The 14,811-nt window shown below is 54.2% G+C and overlaps 6 protein-coding genes across 6 annotated transcripts; 4 read left to right on the top strand and 2 right to left on the bottom strand.

The window, feature by feature from the left end:
- Positions 1–51: 51 nt before the first annotated feature.
- On the bottom strand, positions 52–678 carry CCOS01_05426 (uncharacterized protein; the record flags this gene model as incomplete). The annotated part of the gene is made up of 2 exons (XM_060453606.1): positions 52–200; positions 348–678. The coding sequence occupies 2 exons, from the start codon at positions 676–678 to the stop codon at positions 52–54; spliced, it is 480 nt and encodes a 159-aa protein (XP_060315378.1).
- A 604-nt stretch (positions 679–1,282) lies between these two features.
- CCOS01_05425 (uncharacterized protein) lies at positions 1,283–1,546 on the top strand (the record flags this gene model as incomplete). Its single annotated transcript, XM_060453605.1, has 1 exon — positions 1,283–1,546. The coding sequence occupies one exon, from the start codon at positions 1,283–1,285 to the stop codon at positions 1,544–1,546; it is 264 nt and encodes an 87-aa protein (XP_060315377.1).
- A 751-nt stretch (positions 1,547–2,297) lies between these two features.
- On the top strand, positions 2,298–3,812 carry CCOS01_05424 (uncharacterized protein; the record flags this gene model as incomplete). Its single annotated transcript, XM_060453604.1, has 3 exons — positions 2,298–2,354; positions 2,492–2,791; positions 2,847–3,812. 3 exons carry the CDS (start codon positions 2,298–2,300, stop codon positions 3,810–3,812), a joined length of 1,323 nt encoding a protein of 440 aa, XP_060315376.1.
- Positions 3,813–4,796: 984 nt separating this feature from the next.
- CCOS01_05423 (HhH-GPD superfamily base excision DNA repair protein) lies at positions 4,797–7,067 on the top strand (the record flags this gene model as incomplete). The annotated part of the gene is made up of 3 exons (XM_060453603.1): positions 4,797–5,635; positions 5,744–6,311; positions 7,044–7,067. 3 exons carry the CDS (start codon positions 4,797–4,799, stop codon positions 7,065–7,067), a joined length of 1,431 nt encoding a protein of 476 aa, XP_060315375.1.
- An 893-nt stretch (positions 7,068–7,960) lies between these two features.
- Positions 7,961–8,272, bottom strand: CCOS01_05422 (AN1-type zinc finger protein; the record flags this gene model as incomplete). The annotated part of the gene is made up of 2 exons (XM_060453602.1): positions 7,961–8,035; positions 8,129–8,272. The coding sequence occupies 2 exons, from the start codon at positions 8,270–8,272 to the stop codon at positions 7,961–7,963; spliced, it is 219 nt and encodes a 72-aa protein (XP_060315374.1).
- A 4,302-nt stretch (positions 8,273–12,574) lies between these two features.
- Positions 12,575–13,132, top strand: CCOS01_05421 (uncharacterized protein; the record flags this gene model as incomplete). The annotated part of the gene is made up of 1 exon (XM_060453601.1): positions 12,575–13,132. The coding sequence occupies one exon, from the start codon at positions 12,575–12,577 to the stop codon at positions 13,130–13,132; it is 558 nt and encodes a 185-aa protein (XP_060315373.1).
- Between the last annotated feature and the right edge of the window lie 1,679 nt (positions 13,133–14,811).

The raw sequence follows: 14,811 nt of genomic DNA, 5'->3' as shown, positions 1-14,811 counted from the left end.
GCGGCCTGCCTGCATACGAACACCCAAGAACGGCAAGGCCATCCACGTCTGCTATCGACCTGTCGCTTTTCTGAATAAGCCCGGCATCTTTGTTCCTGAACTTTGGAGAAATTGGTAGGTCCGCGATATCTCCCTCCATGGCCGTCCAGGACCCTCCAGAAAGAGCCTTGCCCACAGTATCCGTATATCGTTGTTAGTTCCAGGTACACAAACTTTATTTCATCCACCGTCTCATCTTTGGAAGCCCAGGAATCAGCCCGATAATACACACGGGCATTTCCACCCGCGCCAAGACATCTTGGAGATACATCATGGCAGAAAGCGTATTAATCACACAAAGTACACTACAGATAAGGCTTGATTCACGAATCCCACTTGCACTGCTTTTCCGTCACATTGCACTTTATCAATCTCAGTACCTACGTCTGACGCCAGCAAGAGCAAGCCCCGCCGTGCTCTCATTTGTTGTGCTCGCAGCTCGTCAGATCCGACATCTCTTATCGGATCCGCGCGGGGCTGCACAGGCATGGTCTCGCATGTGATATGATGGACCTGGTGATCAACCTGTCCTCCCTTATCCACCACAGCCCCTCGTTCTTGAGGTGTTGAGTTACTACTGCGTATGTACTCCATACGGGGCACAACAATAAGAATGCAGCCTCCGCACCTTCCTTGCATGGGCAGGGTGACGCAGACACGCAGATGGAGACGCAGAGCAGGCAGAGCAGGAGAGTCAAAAGCCAAAAAGACGCCCGCCAACGAAGCCACCAGCCATTTCTCTTGCCCGCTGATAACGGCACTGCGGTATCAGAGCCCCGGCGAGTGCTAGTGGCAGTGGCCCCAAACGAAAGGGCGAAACCATGGGCAGCCCTGGTCTCGAGGATGGACTTGCCTATCGCGGTGCAACGGTTGGACAAGAGCTATTGGCGGTGAGTAGCCCGTAGTGCAGAGTCTACTGTGTAGGTAAGTGTGTGAGTACGGCCGGGAGGTATGTCCTGCCTGTCAGTGTCACTCCTGTGTTAGCTCAGTTATCGAGGAAATCGTTATCAAGGAGCAAGATGAAGCGAGGGGTTCACAAACCAACCTGGCTTGCTTCCTGTGCAATGCTATCTTTTCAATCTTGGGCCGTCTATAAATGAGGCGCCCAATGCCCACCACCTGGACGAAAGTTGTGATCTGAAAACCTTTGCTTTGGCAGAACGGGAAGTTGCACAACGAAGCAATCCTCTTGGATGAAGTACGCGCTTGCGAAAGCTAGATATCACCGTGACGTACCCAGCGGATGAACATCAAACACCAAAGTTCAACTCGGAATTGGGTTCTCACACACCCGTCCTATCGACTACTTCGTACCAGCGACGAGTGGGCGGCCGGTGCGCCTGCTCGGCTCAGGGTCCTCACCACCCCGCGGCAGGTTTTCATCCCTTCGACTTACTCTCGAGTTGTTCCCCAAAATCGACCATCTTGCGAGCTCACCCAACCCAGGACTACACGGAGAGACTTGCAGCTTGAGGTGTCGTCACGGGTCGCAATCCCGACGAGCTGATTCCACCCCACCAACGGCTGCGAACTGCAGCTCCCTCCACTTTATCAGCAAGGTCCCAAAAGAGACGTCGCGTGCGCGCATTCCATTCCTGTCTACTGTCTAGGTACCTCGATCCCTACCTTACCGACAGCTTACCCTTGGTAAGGTTAGTTACCTCAGGGTAAAGTACGAGGTGTGGTTAGCAAACAAACACCGACTCTGCCCAATCAACAAACAGCTTGGACGAGTAATTGCAGCCTGCAAAGGAGACGGGAGGAATCACCAGGCCGCTGAAGCCACGCGGCGCACGGTACCCTCACCCAATCGCGGCCTGGAAGCACACCACCACAGGAGACTACCGGAGCAATCGTGGTGCTAAGCCGCCTTATCTCCCCCTTAAATCCAGGGGACTTGCATACACCCCTTCAGTATTACGGGCAGCAAAGTAGCAAACGCCGCTCCGCCAGCGTGCGGGAGAGCCCGGTATTGGGGCCCAGGGCAGTGTTGGTGTCATTGAATTTCAACCCGCCAACAAGCACCTGTCCACTGTCCTGAGCGGACTTCAGACGCCCCCCCCCCCCCCTCCACCTCGACGGTCGGGCTTCGCGGATTGTCCGTTGGAGGGACTCTTGTGGTCGCCCCGAGAATTTAACTCGGAGCGCGTCCCACTGGAGCTTCCCTTCGACGTTCTCCATCGCAACTTTTTCCAACGTTGTTACCCTTTTCTGTTCGCTCTATTAACCGGTCCCTGATCTCATCCTACGACTATCTAATGGATTACACCGGAGGCACCGCAGAGGCCGATCATCTCTGCGTCTTGGTCCATGGGGTGAGTTTACCTTTACACCTTACACGTCATTCCCTGTCTTTTTCTCCCTTTCTGCACCCGTCTGCAGACTGCAGCACCGTTTTCCCACGACGTCATGAATGTTTCTGAACTAACGCAACGCCGCCTCGGCTCCATAGCTTTGGGGTAACCCCAACCACATGGCCCAGATCGCCAAAAGCTTGCGCGCCAAGTACTCCGCCGACAAGCTACACCTGCTACTTGCGAAGCGAAACAGTGGCTCTTTCACGTACGATGGTATCGAGCGTGGTGGTGAGCGTGTGTGCGCCGAGATCGAGGAAGAGCTGCGCCTCATTGAGGAGAAGGGCGGCAAGATCACCAAGCTGAGCATCGTCGGATACTCGCTCGGAGGTCTCGTTTCCCGCTACGCCGTTGGCCTGCTTCACTCCAAGGGCATACTCGATACCGTGGAATGCATGGTGAGAGAAGGATCTCTTGATGCAGCAAAGGACGATGGCGACTAACTTGCGGTAGAACTTTGTGACCTTTGCCACGCCACACCTCGGCGTTCGCACACCACTCCGGGGATGGCACAATCACTTGTGGAATGTTCTCGGAGCTCGCACCCTATCCATGTCCGGCCGTCAGCTGTTCACCATCGACAACTTCCGCGATACCGGTCGACCACTGCTCGCCGTTTTGGCCGATCCCGATTCCATTTTCCTCGCGGGACTAAAGCGATTCAAACGTCACACCTTATACACCAACATTGTCAACGACAGAAGTGCCGTGCACTACACCACCGGCATTACCAAGACCGACCCCTACACCAACGTCGACAAGATCAAGGCCAATTTCTTGGACGGCTATGAAGATGTCATCCTTGATCCCAATCATCCCGTGGCGCCAAAGCCAAAGATTTCGGAGCCGGCCACGCTTTCGTCTGTTGCTGGGTCAAGCTGGAAATGGATCAAGCGCGTTCCTTTCGCCATAGCCTTGACGATTTTCGTCCCCATTGGTATAATTGCGTTCTTGTTCAGCTCAGTCGTCCAGACGGTCCGTTCATCGAAACGCATTCAATTGCACGAAAAGGGGCTTGCAGGAGTGGCAATTGACGAATACCGCGGCCCCCTGTGGATGAAGGAGATTCGGGAGGAGGTGGAACACGTGTACGAGACTCTCAACAGCTCGCAAGACCAAGAGTTCCTGGGAAGTGAATCGGAAGAGGATCTGGATGAGGTCGAGATGGATCGCAGCACCACACAGCTCCTGGCTAGGGAAAGGCGCATGTCGGTGCCGTCGCAGCCTACCCTCGCCTTGGCGCCCTACCAGTTCCAGATGATTCAGGCACTCGACTCTGTGGGATGGCACAAGTATCCTGTTTGGATCCACAAGGACAGACACAGCCATGCTGCCATTATTGTGCGTTGGGAGAAGAAGACGTTCAGCGAGGGCCACGTCGTGCTCAAGCACTGGCTTAACGAAGAGTTCACGGTCTAGACAGGGTAGTTTGGTGTTGTTGTTTTTTTGGAGCCGGAGTTGGAGTTGGAGAAGCGATGGATTTAGAGTTAATGCTCCTCTCGGAGAGTTCAAGTTACCTCCTGTACAAATCATGATCAACCGTATGTTTCTTACACCACAGATCTTTAATACCTGCGTGATTGTTGTAGATAGGCTTGGCAGCCCAAGAAGATTCACATTTGAGCTGTCTGTTTGCACCCCGTGAATAGAACGTAAACATGAACGGAGAAGGCATGCTGGTACGTATCATTCCAGTCAAATGTTGCCTACTTTCTGTGGATGTTATTATGGTGATTATCCAGCTCAGCTGGTCCACGGGATTTCAACCCGGATCAACGCCTTACAAACAAACACCCCTCAACAAAACAACGATCTGCATAGTTCATCTTGATTAGCCAGCGCCCTGAAAAGACCCTACTTCCAGAACTGCCTCCATCTTCTTCTGCTGATCCCCCTTCCCAACCTCACACACATCCAAAGTACCTTTCCCCCCATCCCGTACGACTACAAGCAGGAGCGTCATACGGACAAGGATACGGCTTTCTCGCTTAAGCAGACTGGTAATCCCGGCTATCCGGGCGGCACTAGGCTCGGACCAGGCATGGTGTCCACAGGGGTCTTGCACCCCCCCCTCTTCCGTCCCTCCCCCCCGGCTCTTATTTCACAAGCCACACAAGTGGTCCGTGGGCGGGACGGGAAGTCGAGGACCAATGGGTTTACGATTACGCCGGCGGCGCGTTGGGCGCGTTGTAGGGGGGTTGCTAGAGTCAATTGCGTCGTTGTCGACGGGAGCTTGCCATTTCTTTGACAAACTACCTCTCGTTCGTCAGACATACGGATACATCAGCCAAGGACAGGAAGGGCTTCTTTTGAATGCTTCCAGATATCTTGTTGTAAACTTGTCAATGTTCGCCATCGCAGCGCCATGAGTCGAAAGCATAGGATAGCGCACCTCACTTCACAATGAAGACCTCGAAACTAGCAAAAGAGACGTCGGCGCTCTTCAACAAGATGGCGGCATCATCGCCGCCGCCGCCGCCGCCGTCACAGACCCGCCGGACGACGAGATCTTCGCTCGCGCGGTTCGCATACGCATCGAATTCAACGACCTCTACGGGGGATTCCAAGGCGACAGCCACGGAAGCCGCGCTCCACGATATAATCCTAGGCGTCGCTGACATTGAAGATGTTATTCCCGATCCGCCGAGCAGGAAACGGAGACGGGTTGTCAAAGAGGAGGAAGTACAAGGCGAGGAGAGTGAAAGTGCCACAGGCACAGCAGCAGCAGCACCACCGCCACCACCACCACCAAGAACGACATCAAAATCACGAACGAGACTCAAAACCGAACACATCGAAACCGACGCCACATCACCACCATCCCCTCCAAAAGCCCGCAAAACCCGTAAACCAGCACGCACGATCCGCGGCACATCCCCTTCTTCCTCCACAACACACATCGAACCCCCAACAGACTGGTCGCAAATCTACAACACCGTCAAAGAAATGCGCCTCCACGGCGCGGCGCGCAACGCCGCCGTCGACACAATGGGCTGCGAACGCCTCTTCCACCCCGACGCCTCGGAACGCGACCGGCGCTTCCATATCTTGATTGCGCTCATGCTCTCGAGCCAGACGAAAGACACGGTTAACGCGGTGGCGATGAAGAGGCTGATGACGGAGTTGCCGCCGCACGAGGAGGGCGCGGAGGGGGGATTGTGTTTGGAGAATGTGTTGGCTGTGGAACCTGCGCTGTTGAATGAGTTGATTTGGGCGGTGGGGTTTCATAACAACAAGACAAAGTATGTTGTTCCCTTTCTTTCCGATGATGGATGGCACACGGGGAGCGATTGCATTCGATCCGGGTGTATGTGGCAGAACACCGAAAATGCTAACGTTGGATGTCCTAGGTTCATCAAAGCAGCAGCCATCATCCTCCGCGACAAATTCAACAGCGATATCCCCGACACGATCGAAGGTCTCACCTCCCTACCCGGCGTAGGCCCCAAGATGGCCTACCTCTGCCTGTCCGCTGCCTGGGACCGCACCGAGGGCATCGGCGTGGACGTACACGTGCACCGCATCACGAACCTCTGGGGCTGGCACAAGACCACGCAGCCCGAGGCGACGCGGCACGCGCTGCAGAGCTGGCTGCCCAAGGATAAGTGGCGCGAGATCAACTGGCTGCTCGTCGGGTTCGGCCAGACGGTCTGCTTGCCTGTCGGGCGCAAGTGCGGCGATTGCGAGCTCGGGTTGGGCGGGTTGTGTAAGGCGGCGGAGAGGAAGAAGGTGAATGAGGGGCGTAAGATGAGGGAGGTCAAGGTTGAGGTGAAGGAGGAGGAAGATGGGGACGTGGTCATCAAGACGGAAGAGGTTGTCAAGGAGGAGCAAGTTGCGCGTGATGCGGTTGTGAACCAAAGGACGGAGCAGCCGGAGCCGGCATCGGAGCCGGCGGTTGGTGATGAACCGGATGCAGTTGTGAGTACGGATGCACCGCGAAGAAGTCGCAGAAGCGGCCTATCCAGGTAGTAGGGTGTGATAGAACCCTATCTATTGTACAACACTTGTCGTAAATGAAGCAATTGGCCCATACCGGCATGACCGTTACTTGTGCGTTGTCCTGTACGGAGACGGGAATGTGCAACATCAACGCCAGGGGCGGGCGGCAATCGCAGAAATGACGTGCCGTCCGCCGGCAACGACAAATCGACCACGCGACCAGTGAACCAGCGGAATGACCGGGGTCCTACTTGTCTCGTTCTCGGGGGTCGGTGGAGAAGCGGGGGACCCGAACAAACTCGGAGGAATTCCGAATTTTGAGGTGGTCCTGCGGAAAAGGGAGTTGAAGAGTCATTGCCGTGCCTGCCGGTCGTTCCCGACACTGTGTGTACTGTGTTGTGGTGAGTTGTCAGCTGGTCCGGGCAGACGACTGCGTTGAGAGAAGATGAAAGACGGTAGCAGAAGGATGGGGGCGATTGTGACTGTGTGAGATACGATATCGGAGATAGGCCGGGATAATCGGTATTCGCCCCGTTGTATGTAGTGGGCGCCCGTGCTCTGATCCCCCGTGGACCCGTGGTTTACTGGTGCCGTCATTGTCGTCCACTTCAATCAGAAAGTAGCTTTTCGTGACGTGTGGAAAATCGGCGTGGGCGGAGGGGGATGAGGATGGGGATGGCGGAGAGAGTTGTGGCTGACTCGCGAGGTCAGAGGACGACGAAAGCGGCCATATGAAGCACGGCGTGCCACGGCTTGCAGGGGGGGCCTAAGGGAAAAACAGAATTGTCTTTGCCCGCCGGGCGCCCCCTCTTCCTCCGCCTCTCCTTTGATGGATGTTCTGGAACAAGGAGGTGACAGAGTGAGAGAGAAAAAAGGGTCAAAGTTCTGACGCACTTTGTAATGTTCGTCCGTGGTTTCATTCGGCTGAAAAGGCGGATAACTCTCCGAACTGGCCCCGGCGACTCGCGGCTACTCCGCTGCCGGAACGGCCACTGCCACTGACCCAGCGTGTGGCGTGGTGTGGAACATCATAGTTCAAAGTGAGGTTTGTTAGTCATGAAATATGCATTTGTCAAACGGTAGTGAACATGGAGTCGAGCAGTGATCAAAACTGAGTTAAATAATGGTTTGAAATATTGTCAAAATTTGATGGCCAAATTCTCCTTGGCGGCCGCTCCAAATGAACTATACGCCGGTACGCCTTGCGGAAGAAGTATGAAGCCGAACTATCCTAAGCCGAAGTATGATACACATCATTGGTGTAAGGATTCGGACGGGATGCCGCTCTGAATCGTGCAAATCACGCGGAGACCAAACAGAAACGCTGTTGTCGCCGCCGTCGCTACCGCTGCAGCATTATGAATGCGAGCTGCGAAATCTCGCAAATAACTGTGTCGAAAATAACTGATCCATGCGTCGTGCAGAGGTCCAAAGATGTGGGTAGGACGTGCGATAAGGATGTGAGCCTTGCGCCCCGGACTGGCTTGACAGCTCTTGGTGTGGTGCAATCCACGCTGTATCCGGCCTTGTGGGATAGCTCGTGGCACCTCGCCATGTGTATGTGTGCTTGACTACGCGAGCGCCATGGCGGAATGCAATCAGGATCGGTCTCGATGTTGTCGATCCGATTATACCCCACGGATAACTTGCGTGCGCTCGCTCTCGAGTTGTGCTGCATTCCGCTCATGTGATTGCTTCTTGCACTGAGCAGTAAGTTAGCAAATGAGTCCTTCATCTTGCAACACAGTACCGAGTCCTAATAACCATGAGAATGGTAACTCGGAAGTAAAACTTACGTCTTCCAAGCCGTCGCACTTGTGGTCCTCTAAGAGGCGGTGCTTGCCACAAAAGTGGCCGTTGCAGAATCCGCAGTCGCCAACGATACGTTGAGCAGCATCCTTGCACTCCTTAAAGGTGCAGCGGATCTTCTTCTGAGGCATGATTGGTAGTTGTTTTGGGGTGAAGACGATTTGGTTACGGGTGTCCTCTTCTGAGAGCGACGTTGGTTGGGTTTGTAGACTGCGACGTCGAGAGACGAGATCGGACTTGATCGCAGAGGATGACTCGTTGGGGTCCAGCAGCTTGCGTGGCGAGGCGGGAGGTGTGAAGAGACCGAAGTGGGATGAGGGAGACGTGAGGGAGAGAAAGAAGAAAAAGAAGGAGAGAAGGAGGAAGTGAATCAGAGGTGATGAGTGAGAGTAGAAGTATTAGAAGAAGACTGGAGGCGAATTGTGTCAGTCGGTCAATGATGATCTAATAAGCAGAGAGGCAGGACCGGGTCCAGGTCCAACCGGGCAAGCCAGGCGCCAGGTCGAAGGCGGGAGAAGCGCTCACAATGACAACCAAAGACAAGACAAGGAACAACAGACGTGGAGCAGGGGACAGGGTGGCTGGTGGAGCTTTGGGTCTGGTCTGGGGAGGGGGGTGGATTATGTTGTTATTTATTGGGAAAATAGACGTGCAGGGCACACTTCATCGGAGGCGCCAATGCAGGATTGATTAAAACGGAGACCCAAGCAACGAGGCGAGGCGTTCCCAGGCGGCTTACCTCACCACTTTCAGCCTGTTAGTCTGCCACTCTTGGGTGGACTTTACAACTCCACGGCCGGGAAGAGAGAGCTTGTGGCTGCGGGAGTGAGCGAGAGTTACTCTGAAGTCTTCAGTTTGGACGGTGGGGGGTGTGACCACAACACCACACACGCAAACACACACCTCATGGCCCTCCTCCTCACTCTTCCCTCCTCTTCCTCAGCTAGACAAGTGGAAGCACTCATCCGCGCTAGATGGACATCTGCTGAGGTGCGCTCCGATGCGCTGCCATGCAATGCACGGCCAGACCATTCTGCGGTCCACGGTGTCCACGGTGTCCCCAGTGCTATCCATGCCACGCAGAGTGCTAAGGTAGCCGTTTCCGTTTGCGCATGCAGAATCCAATGGAACAACGACGAGAGGAGGTATCCGTACTTGGCCTTGCACGAGATATGGAACTCGAGGTCGTAGCAGAGATGCCGTGTCCGTAAACTTGGGCCAGATGTTGGGCCCCCAGCCAGCCCAGCAGACTATTACTGCGTATGCGTACGGAGTACGGATACACTGACGACAACTCGTCAAGTGATGCGTTGGGAAGGGTACTGGCTCCTCCAGTTGCAACGACTCCAGTTGCAGTGGAAGCGGCGGATATCGGTGCACAGCCATATGGGTGTGAGAGGTCAAGTGAAATACCAGAAAATCCAGGGTAGGGGGTATCCGTACAACAAGAAAGAGAGGCTCGACTCACCAAAGTCGAGGTTCCCTGTTCTTTGTTCAGCCGGAACAGTGGGCGTTTCCCTGCTGCAAAGAGAACAGGCAGTGAACAGCGTACGTGTGCGTCCGAGGTACCCAGGTACCATCCGTATAACCGAAGGAAGGTCATCGTTGGTCCGTGGTCAGGACTCAGTAGTGGGTGTAGTCAGCCGTAGGTTGGTAGATCCGATGGGGCGGGGGTCGAGACAGCGCTGATGGGGACGATGGAGTCAGGGTCGTGTTTAAGGGTGGGCGAAACGAGAGAGAGAGGGAGAGGCATCGCTCTGGTGGCTTTGAGCCTCGGGATTACTGGATTGGAGAAGAGAGGCTGGCGCCTGACGCTGACGCTGACGCTGATGGCTCGGGAACCGGTACGGTAATGACGCTGGCGCTGGTCCTGGCACTCCAAAACTGTAATTGGCAGTGCTGATTTGTGTCAAATGGGCGCCAGGACAATGCCGATGACACTGGTTGACGGTTTGTGAGGCTCCGAAAGCGGTGAATGTACGTCGGGATGATTGATTATTGTGTAGACTGGATTGTACTGGATCGGACTGGGCCTCGCGCCTCTCGTGTGTCTCTCGTTCCGTCGGGCATTCGTATAAGTCATGGCTCCGGTGGCTGCTTGTCCCGAGTCAATGGATCACTCCAGACGGATCAGCCCCGGAACAGCCTAAGATGGCTTGTCGAGATTATCGATCAGTGCTGCCAATGCCATGGATGATGGCGTTGGAGACGAAAGTAACATGGGGCGGTGGCTGACGAGGATTCACTGGTGAGACTGAATAGGAACGAGGGTGCTGAAATTGCGCAAGGTATTCGAATACCGGCAGCGTATCCGTAAGGTAGTGCTGTGAGTGCCTCGATTCTCAAGGCAAGGATGCGCAATGTGATATACGTCAGCGGTGGTTTGGTGATGGAGGAAATGAGGTGACTTTCTGGATGCTAGTGGCAGCAAGACGACGGGATTCGATCCATGCGGGCTTGCCAACGACGCAAAGCAGACCGCAGGAGGGTGTGATTTGAAAAAATTCCTGGAACTGAGTCAGGTAGATGCAACGCGGTGAAGGCAGATGTGAATACTCCGTACCTAAGTTGAACGGTGCAGAAGTCGAGATGTAGATCGGCCTACCTTCATGTTAGACTACCTACCTGACTATTTACCTCAGGTACTCACGCACTACAGTACAGCGGATGCTCCGAGCGAGTCAAGAAGGATGTTGCTCAACTACCTTGCCTTCCACACTGCATTAGACAAATTACTTGTGGAAGATGAATGGTGAATTGCACCTGACGAATAAACAAGTCAACTGAGTAGGATCGTCGCAGGAAGAAAAGGAAGGAAGGAGCTGAGAAGTTTTCGAAGAACCAAAAGGAAACTCCCATCCGCGCAACTGCCGTCAAAATCACGATTGCCAAAGGTACCTACCTGCCTACTTCCCTAAGGTGCGTAGGCACCTGATCTTGCCTTGTCTCAATCATCAACTCCAGTTTCCTCTCCGCACTTCTAATGCCAACATGTCGTATGTACTTCAACTCCAAGATACACTTCTCGCCGTTGCATCGGGGCCGGTCACCGACCTTCCATCTACCGATACATCGCCGACTTCACCCCTCCCGCCATTTCCTCGGGCTGTCCAAGGATTGCCGATGGACGGGTACCGAAGCCATGTGCCGCCAAACTCAGCAGCCTAATCCATCTTTCAACCTGTCCGAACCAAGCAGGCCAATCCTCCTCATCTCGAGCAATTGTCAATGGTAGACAAGCTCAGGTCGTTCGCTCTGCTTCTCGTGCAGTACATGGCATTGCATGTCACGGCATGGCAATAGTCGCTAGTGGCAGCATGGCCTCATGGATCATGGCTTGTGCTGGAGCCCGAGTTGCAGGAGGCATCCTAGTTCCCTCTGCACCAGTTCGTAACCAAGGACCGAGATGGCTGGTGAGAGATGGGAGGGCGACTGACTTGGTACTGCCTTCCAATCGCATCGCAGTTGCCTGTCACAAGCCATCATTGTCGCTGGCCCTTGTTCGCTCTCGCCAACGGCATCCCCCGCATGAGGTACCGAATAACTGCCGCAACGTTCCGAAGCTAATAGATTGAAGCTAATAGATTAGCAGTAGACAGTTTCCTCAATGCTACTTCGATACTCCGTCAAGCCCGTGAAGCTCGCCTCGGCCGCTGGAAATTCGTTTGAACCTGCACCTCGCAGCCGTCCCATGCGCTCCAACACTGGTTCAACATTGATGAATGAGGTGCAAACGAGGCGCTGGTAGATTCAAGATGAGCCATGGCAAAGTTATCTTAATCAAAGGACAAGCATCCTATCGTCCCTTACCGGCCCGAAGTCATTGCTCTGGATAGTTGCAAGGAATAACCTCGTCTTTACTTTCTCCCAAGAGGACCGTCCCCAAGCGTCTCGGGGCTTCCGCACCGCACGCAATGACCTTCTGGGGGGCATTCTTCGGTTCCGAACCCAAAAGATGCCAGTGCTGTGACCTTAGCTTATCCCGCGACATCAACTTTCCGAGATCCCCGCGTGGACCTGCAACGGCCATCATCAGTTGAGAAGTAGTGGAACAGCAAGTGAGAAGTCTACACGGTTAGGCCGAGCGGTGCGGCCAACTCAGACGGAGCAAAGACTTTGTCCTTTGTCGCCATAGCTCGGCTCCGGAGATGCTCGGCTGGCTGTCCATCAAGTCACAACAACATATCTCTGCATGCCGAATCGCACCTTGTCTTTGGCTAGCCTGATATTCCACAGCCACAAGTTGAGTTCTGACAGGTGGAAGGGAAAGATGCCCTACAATAGCAGATGCGGCACCGAATGGTTAGCTACAGGTCACCCCAAGCAGTGCCGCCTAGCCTAGCGCCGTGCAACCCGACCTCCTCCCGTATTGGAGCTGGCTTCCTGCAGCCACTGCATCCAGGCGCTTGGGAGCGGCGCCATTGGCTTTTAGCATGTCCTCCAGGAGGACTATCTTCGATGCAGCGAGCTGGCCGAGATATCACGGGAAAGATGTATATCTGGGACAAACTGCCTGCCAGTCGACAAACGCGGCTCAACGTTGTCCGTCCTCGTTCGTCGTACCCGCATACCGAACACGGGATATCCACGGTCATTATCTCGTGTCCGGTGTTGTTCTCGAAGAGGGGATGAATCAAAGGATACGAATGCCCCGACAAGACGATCCTTGCGATCCGGTTGTTGACTTACCTACCCCATGTCTGGCTCGTCTTATCTTATCATCCCTGAGGGGGAATCGCATCCTGAGGTGGCCTCGCCTGTTCACGAGACCAGCCAACCTCGCATCATCGAGTAATAACCGCCTACTTCGCAGAGTTGTCGAGGGTCCGAGACCGCCTTGCATTTCGAGCCAGCAGGCCCGCACCCAACCATTTGAGGCCCGCCCGCTGATGGATCGCTGGAGCAATCGCTGGATCTTGAATCCTACGGTTCGGATGGCAATGGAGAGCACATGTGCGTTGGCAAAAGTCAACTCAAAATCTCTGGCTTAACCGCCCTCGGTGTCATTTCTCGCATTCCGCAAAACCCTCAGAAGTGAAACGCCGGGTGCCTTTAGACATGTGTCAAAAATGTGAGTTACACAATCCTTTGCTCAACATCCGATTGAGGGAATCCTCATTTATGGAGCAGTCCAGTGTTTATTTACACCGCCTCCTAATACCTTCTACGGGGACATGCTTCCCTCTCTAACTTGCCTTCTGGGTTGTCCCCCAACAGTGTTAGTCGATGCTACGCCGGACGTCGAGATTGCTAGTCTAGCCTTGATTGCCCATCAAAATTAGCCATCAATGCACTCGGATCTTGATTTACAATGGGGGGGAACCCCTACTGTCCTCGGCCTCCCCCAGTCACGACTATTTCCTAAAATTACGAGCCAAACGGTGAACCGGACGGTTTTGATGTTGTTTCCCGTGCGATTCCCCACGGTTCATTCTATTTACCACCCCCGGCTCGCTCTGCCAAAAAATCGTCCGATTCCCCAGTTCCACTCCTCCTCAACCAATATAACTATTTGGGGTCTGTGGCTTGACATCCGTCTCATTCCCAAAGAAGCAGCCCGAGGAAGAAAACAGTAGACAGCAGGCATGCCACCAGTTGATGAGAAATGAGCAGGTGTATCGTCACCGCGGCTTTACAACAGTCTAGCTAGGCCTGCAGTCAAATTGTCAAATAGAAGCCTCAGCAGTGTCCGCACATCTCCGAGACATGTGGCGCGGACATCGGACAATCTCGCTCAAAGACGGCCGGGCAATGAATAATGCGGCCCTTTCAGATAAAGTGTAATTGATGGTTAGGATGTAGTACAACCGCAAGCTGGACGGTAGCAAGAGGCCTCATACTCATGATAGAGAACAGATGTCTCAGTCCGATCCGCGAGATAGGCATTGAGACAAAGACGTATTCGTACATGTATTGCGATCCAATGGTGTCAGACGGGTATACCGCACCCTATTCTCACAAACTTGTTGTTCAGTATCATTGGTCCACCACCCCATGGTAACAGGATGAAAGAGACGGGAGAAAGAGCTGCTGTACGGAGTAATTTAGCTTGAAACTGCTCCGAAGAAGCATCCAGGATACCTGAATCTTCTCTCAAAAGCGGCGAGATAAGCTTCCGTGACGGACAGCGTGCATCTAGCAGCTCTCTCTTCGGCCTTTTGCTAACAGAACCTGCCAGATGATGAATCAACCCTGCTGGATCATTCGTCAATCAACCGGCCATCCTCCTCCTCATCCGATAATTACAGGATTCCTACGATTTTGGTAGCTAGTGCTGATTCCACCTAGCAGTCGAGGTAGACCCAGATCTATTCCGTACTAACACAGAGGTGGAAGGAATATGTGCCCGCCCCGGAACATGCAGGGTGAGTAGGGGGCGGCACAGGCCCGGACTTTTGGGACTGTCTACTATGGGGGCCGCGCGCCGCCGGATATCACCGCCGCGGGTCCCCGGAATTGTACAAGCGGATGGTCTAGAATCCCAATGGAAGACCACCTGAGGAAAATACACGAACTAAGGTCACAAAAGATCACTGGTGAATAAGGACATGGAATCTTGACGACATGGTGTGAGCATTTTGCTATCGACATATATCGCGACGTTGCGCGTACGGACAGGCTGAGCGGTTCCACCTCGTCGCTGACGACCCAGGACCAAACCATCATCACA

Source organism: Colletotrichum costaricense, assembly GCF_030867565.1.
Source record: "Colletotrichum costaricense strain IMI 309622 chromosome Unknown Scaffold_5.1, whole genome shotgun sequence".
Taxonomy (NCBI): Eukaryota; Fungi; Ascomycota; class Sordariomycetes; order Glomerellales; family Glomerellaceae; genus Colletotrichum; species Colletotrichum costaricense.
Note: the sequence above shows the minus strand (reverse complement) of the source record. Positions and strands in the feature narration are given on the sequence as shown.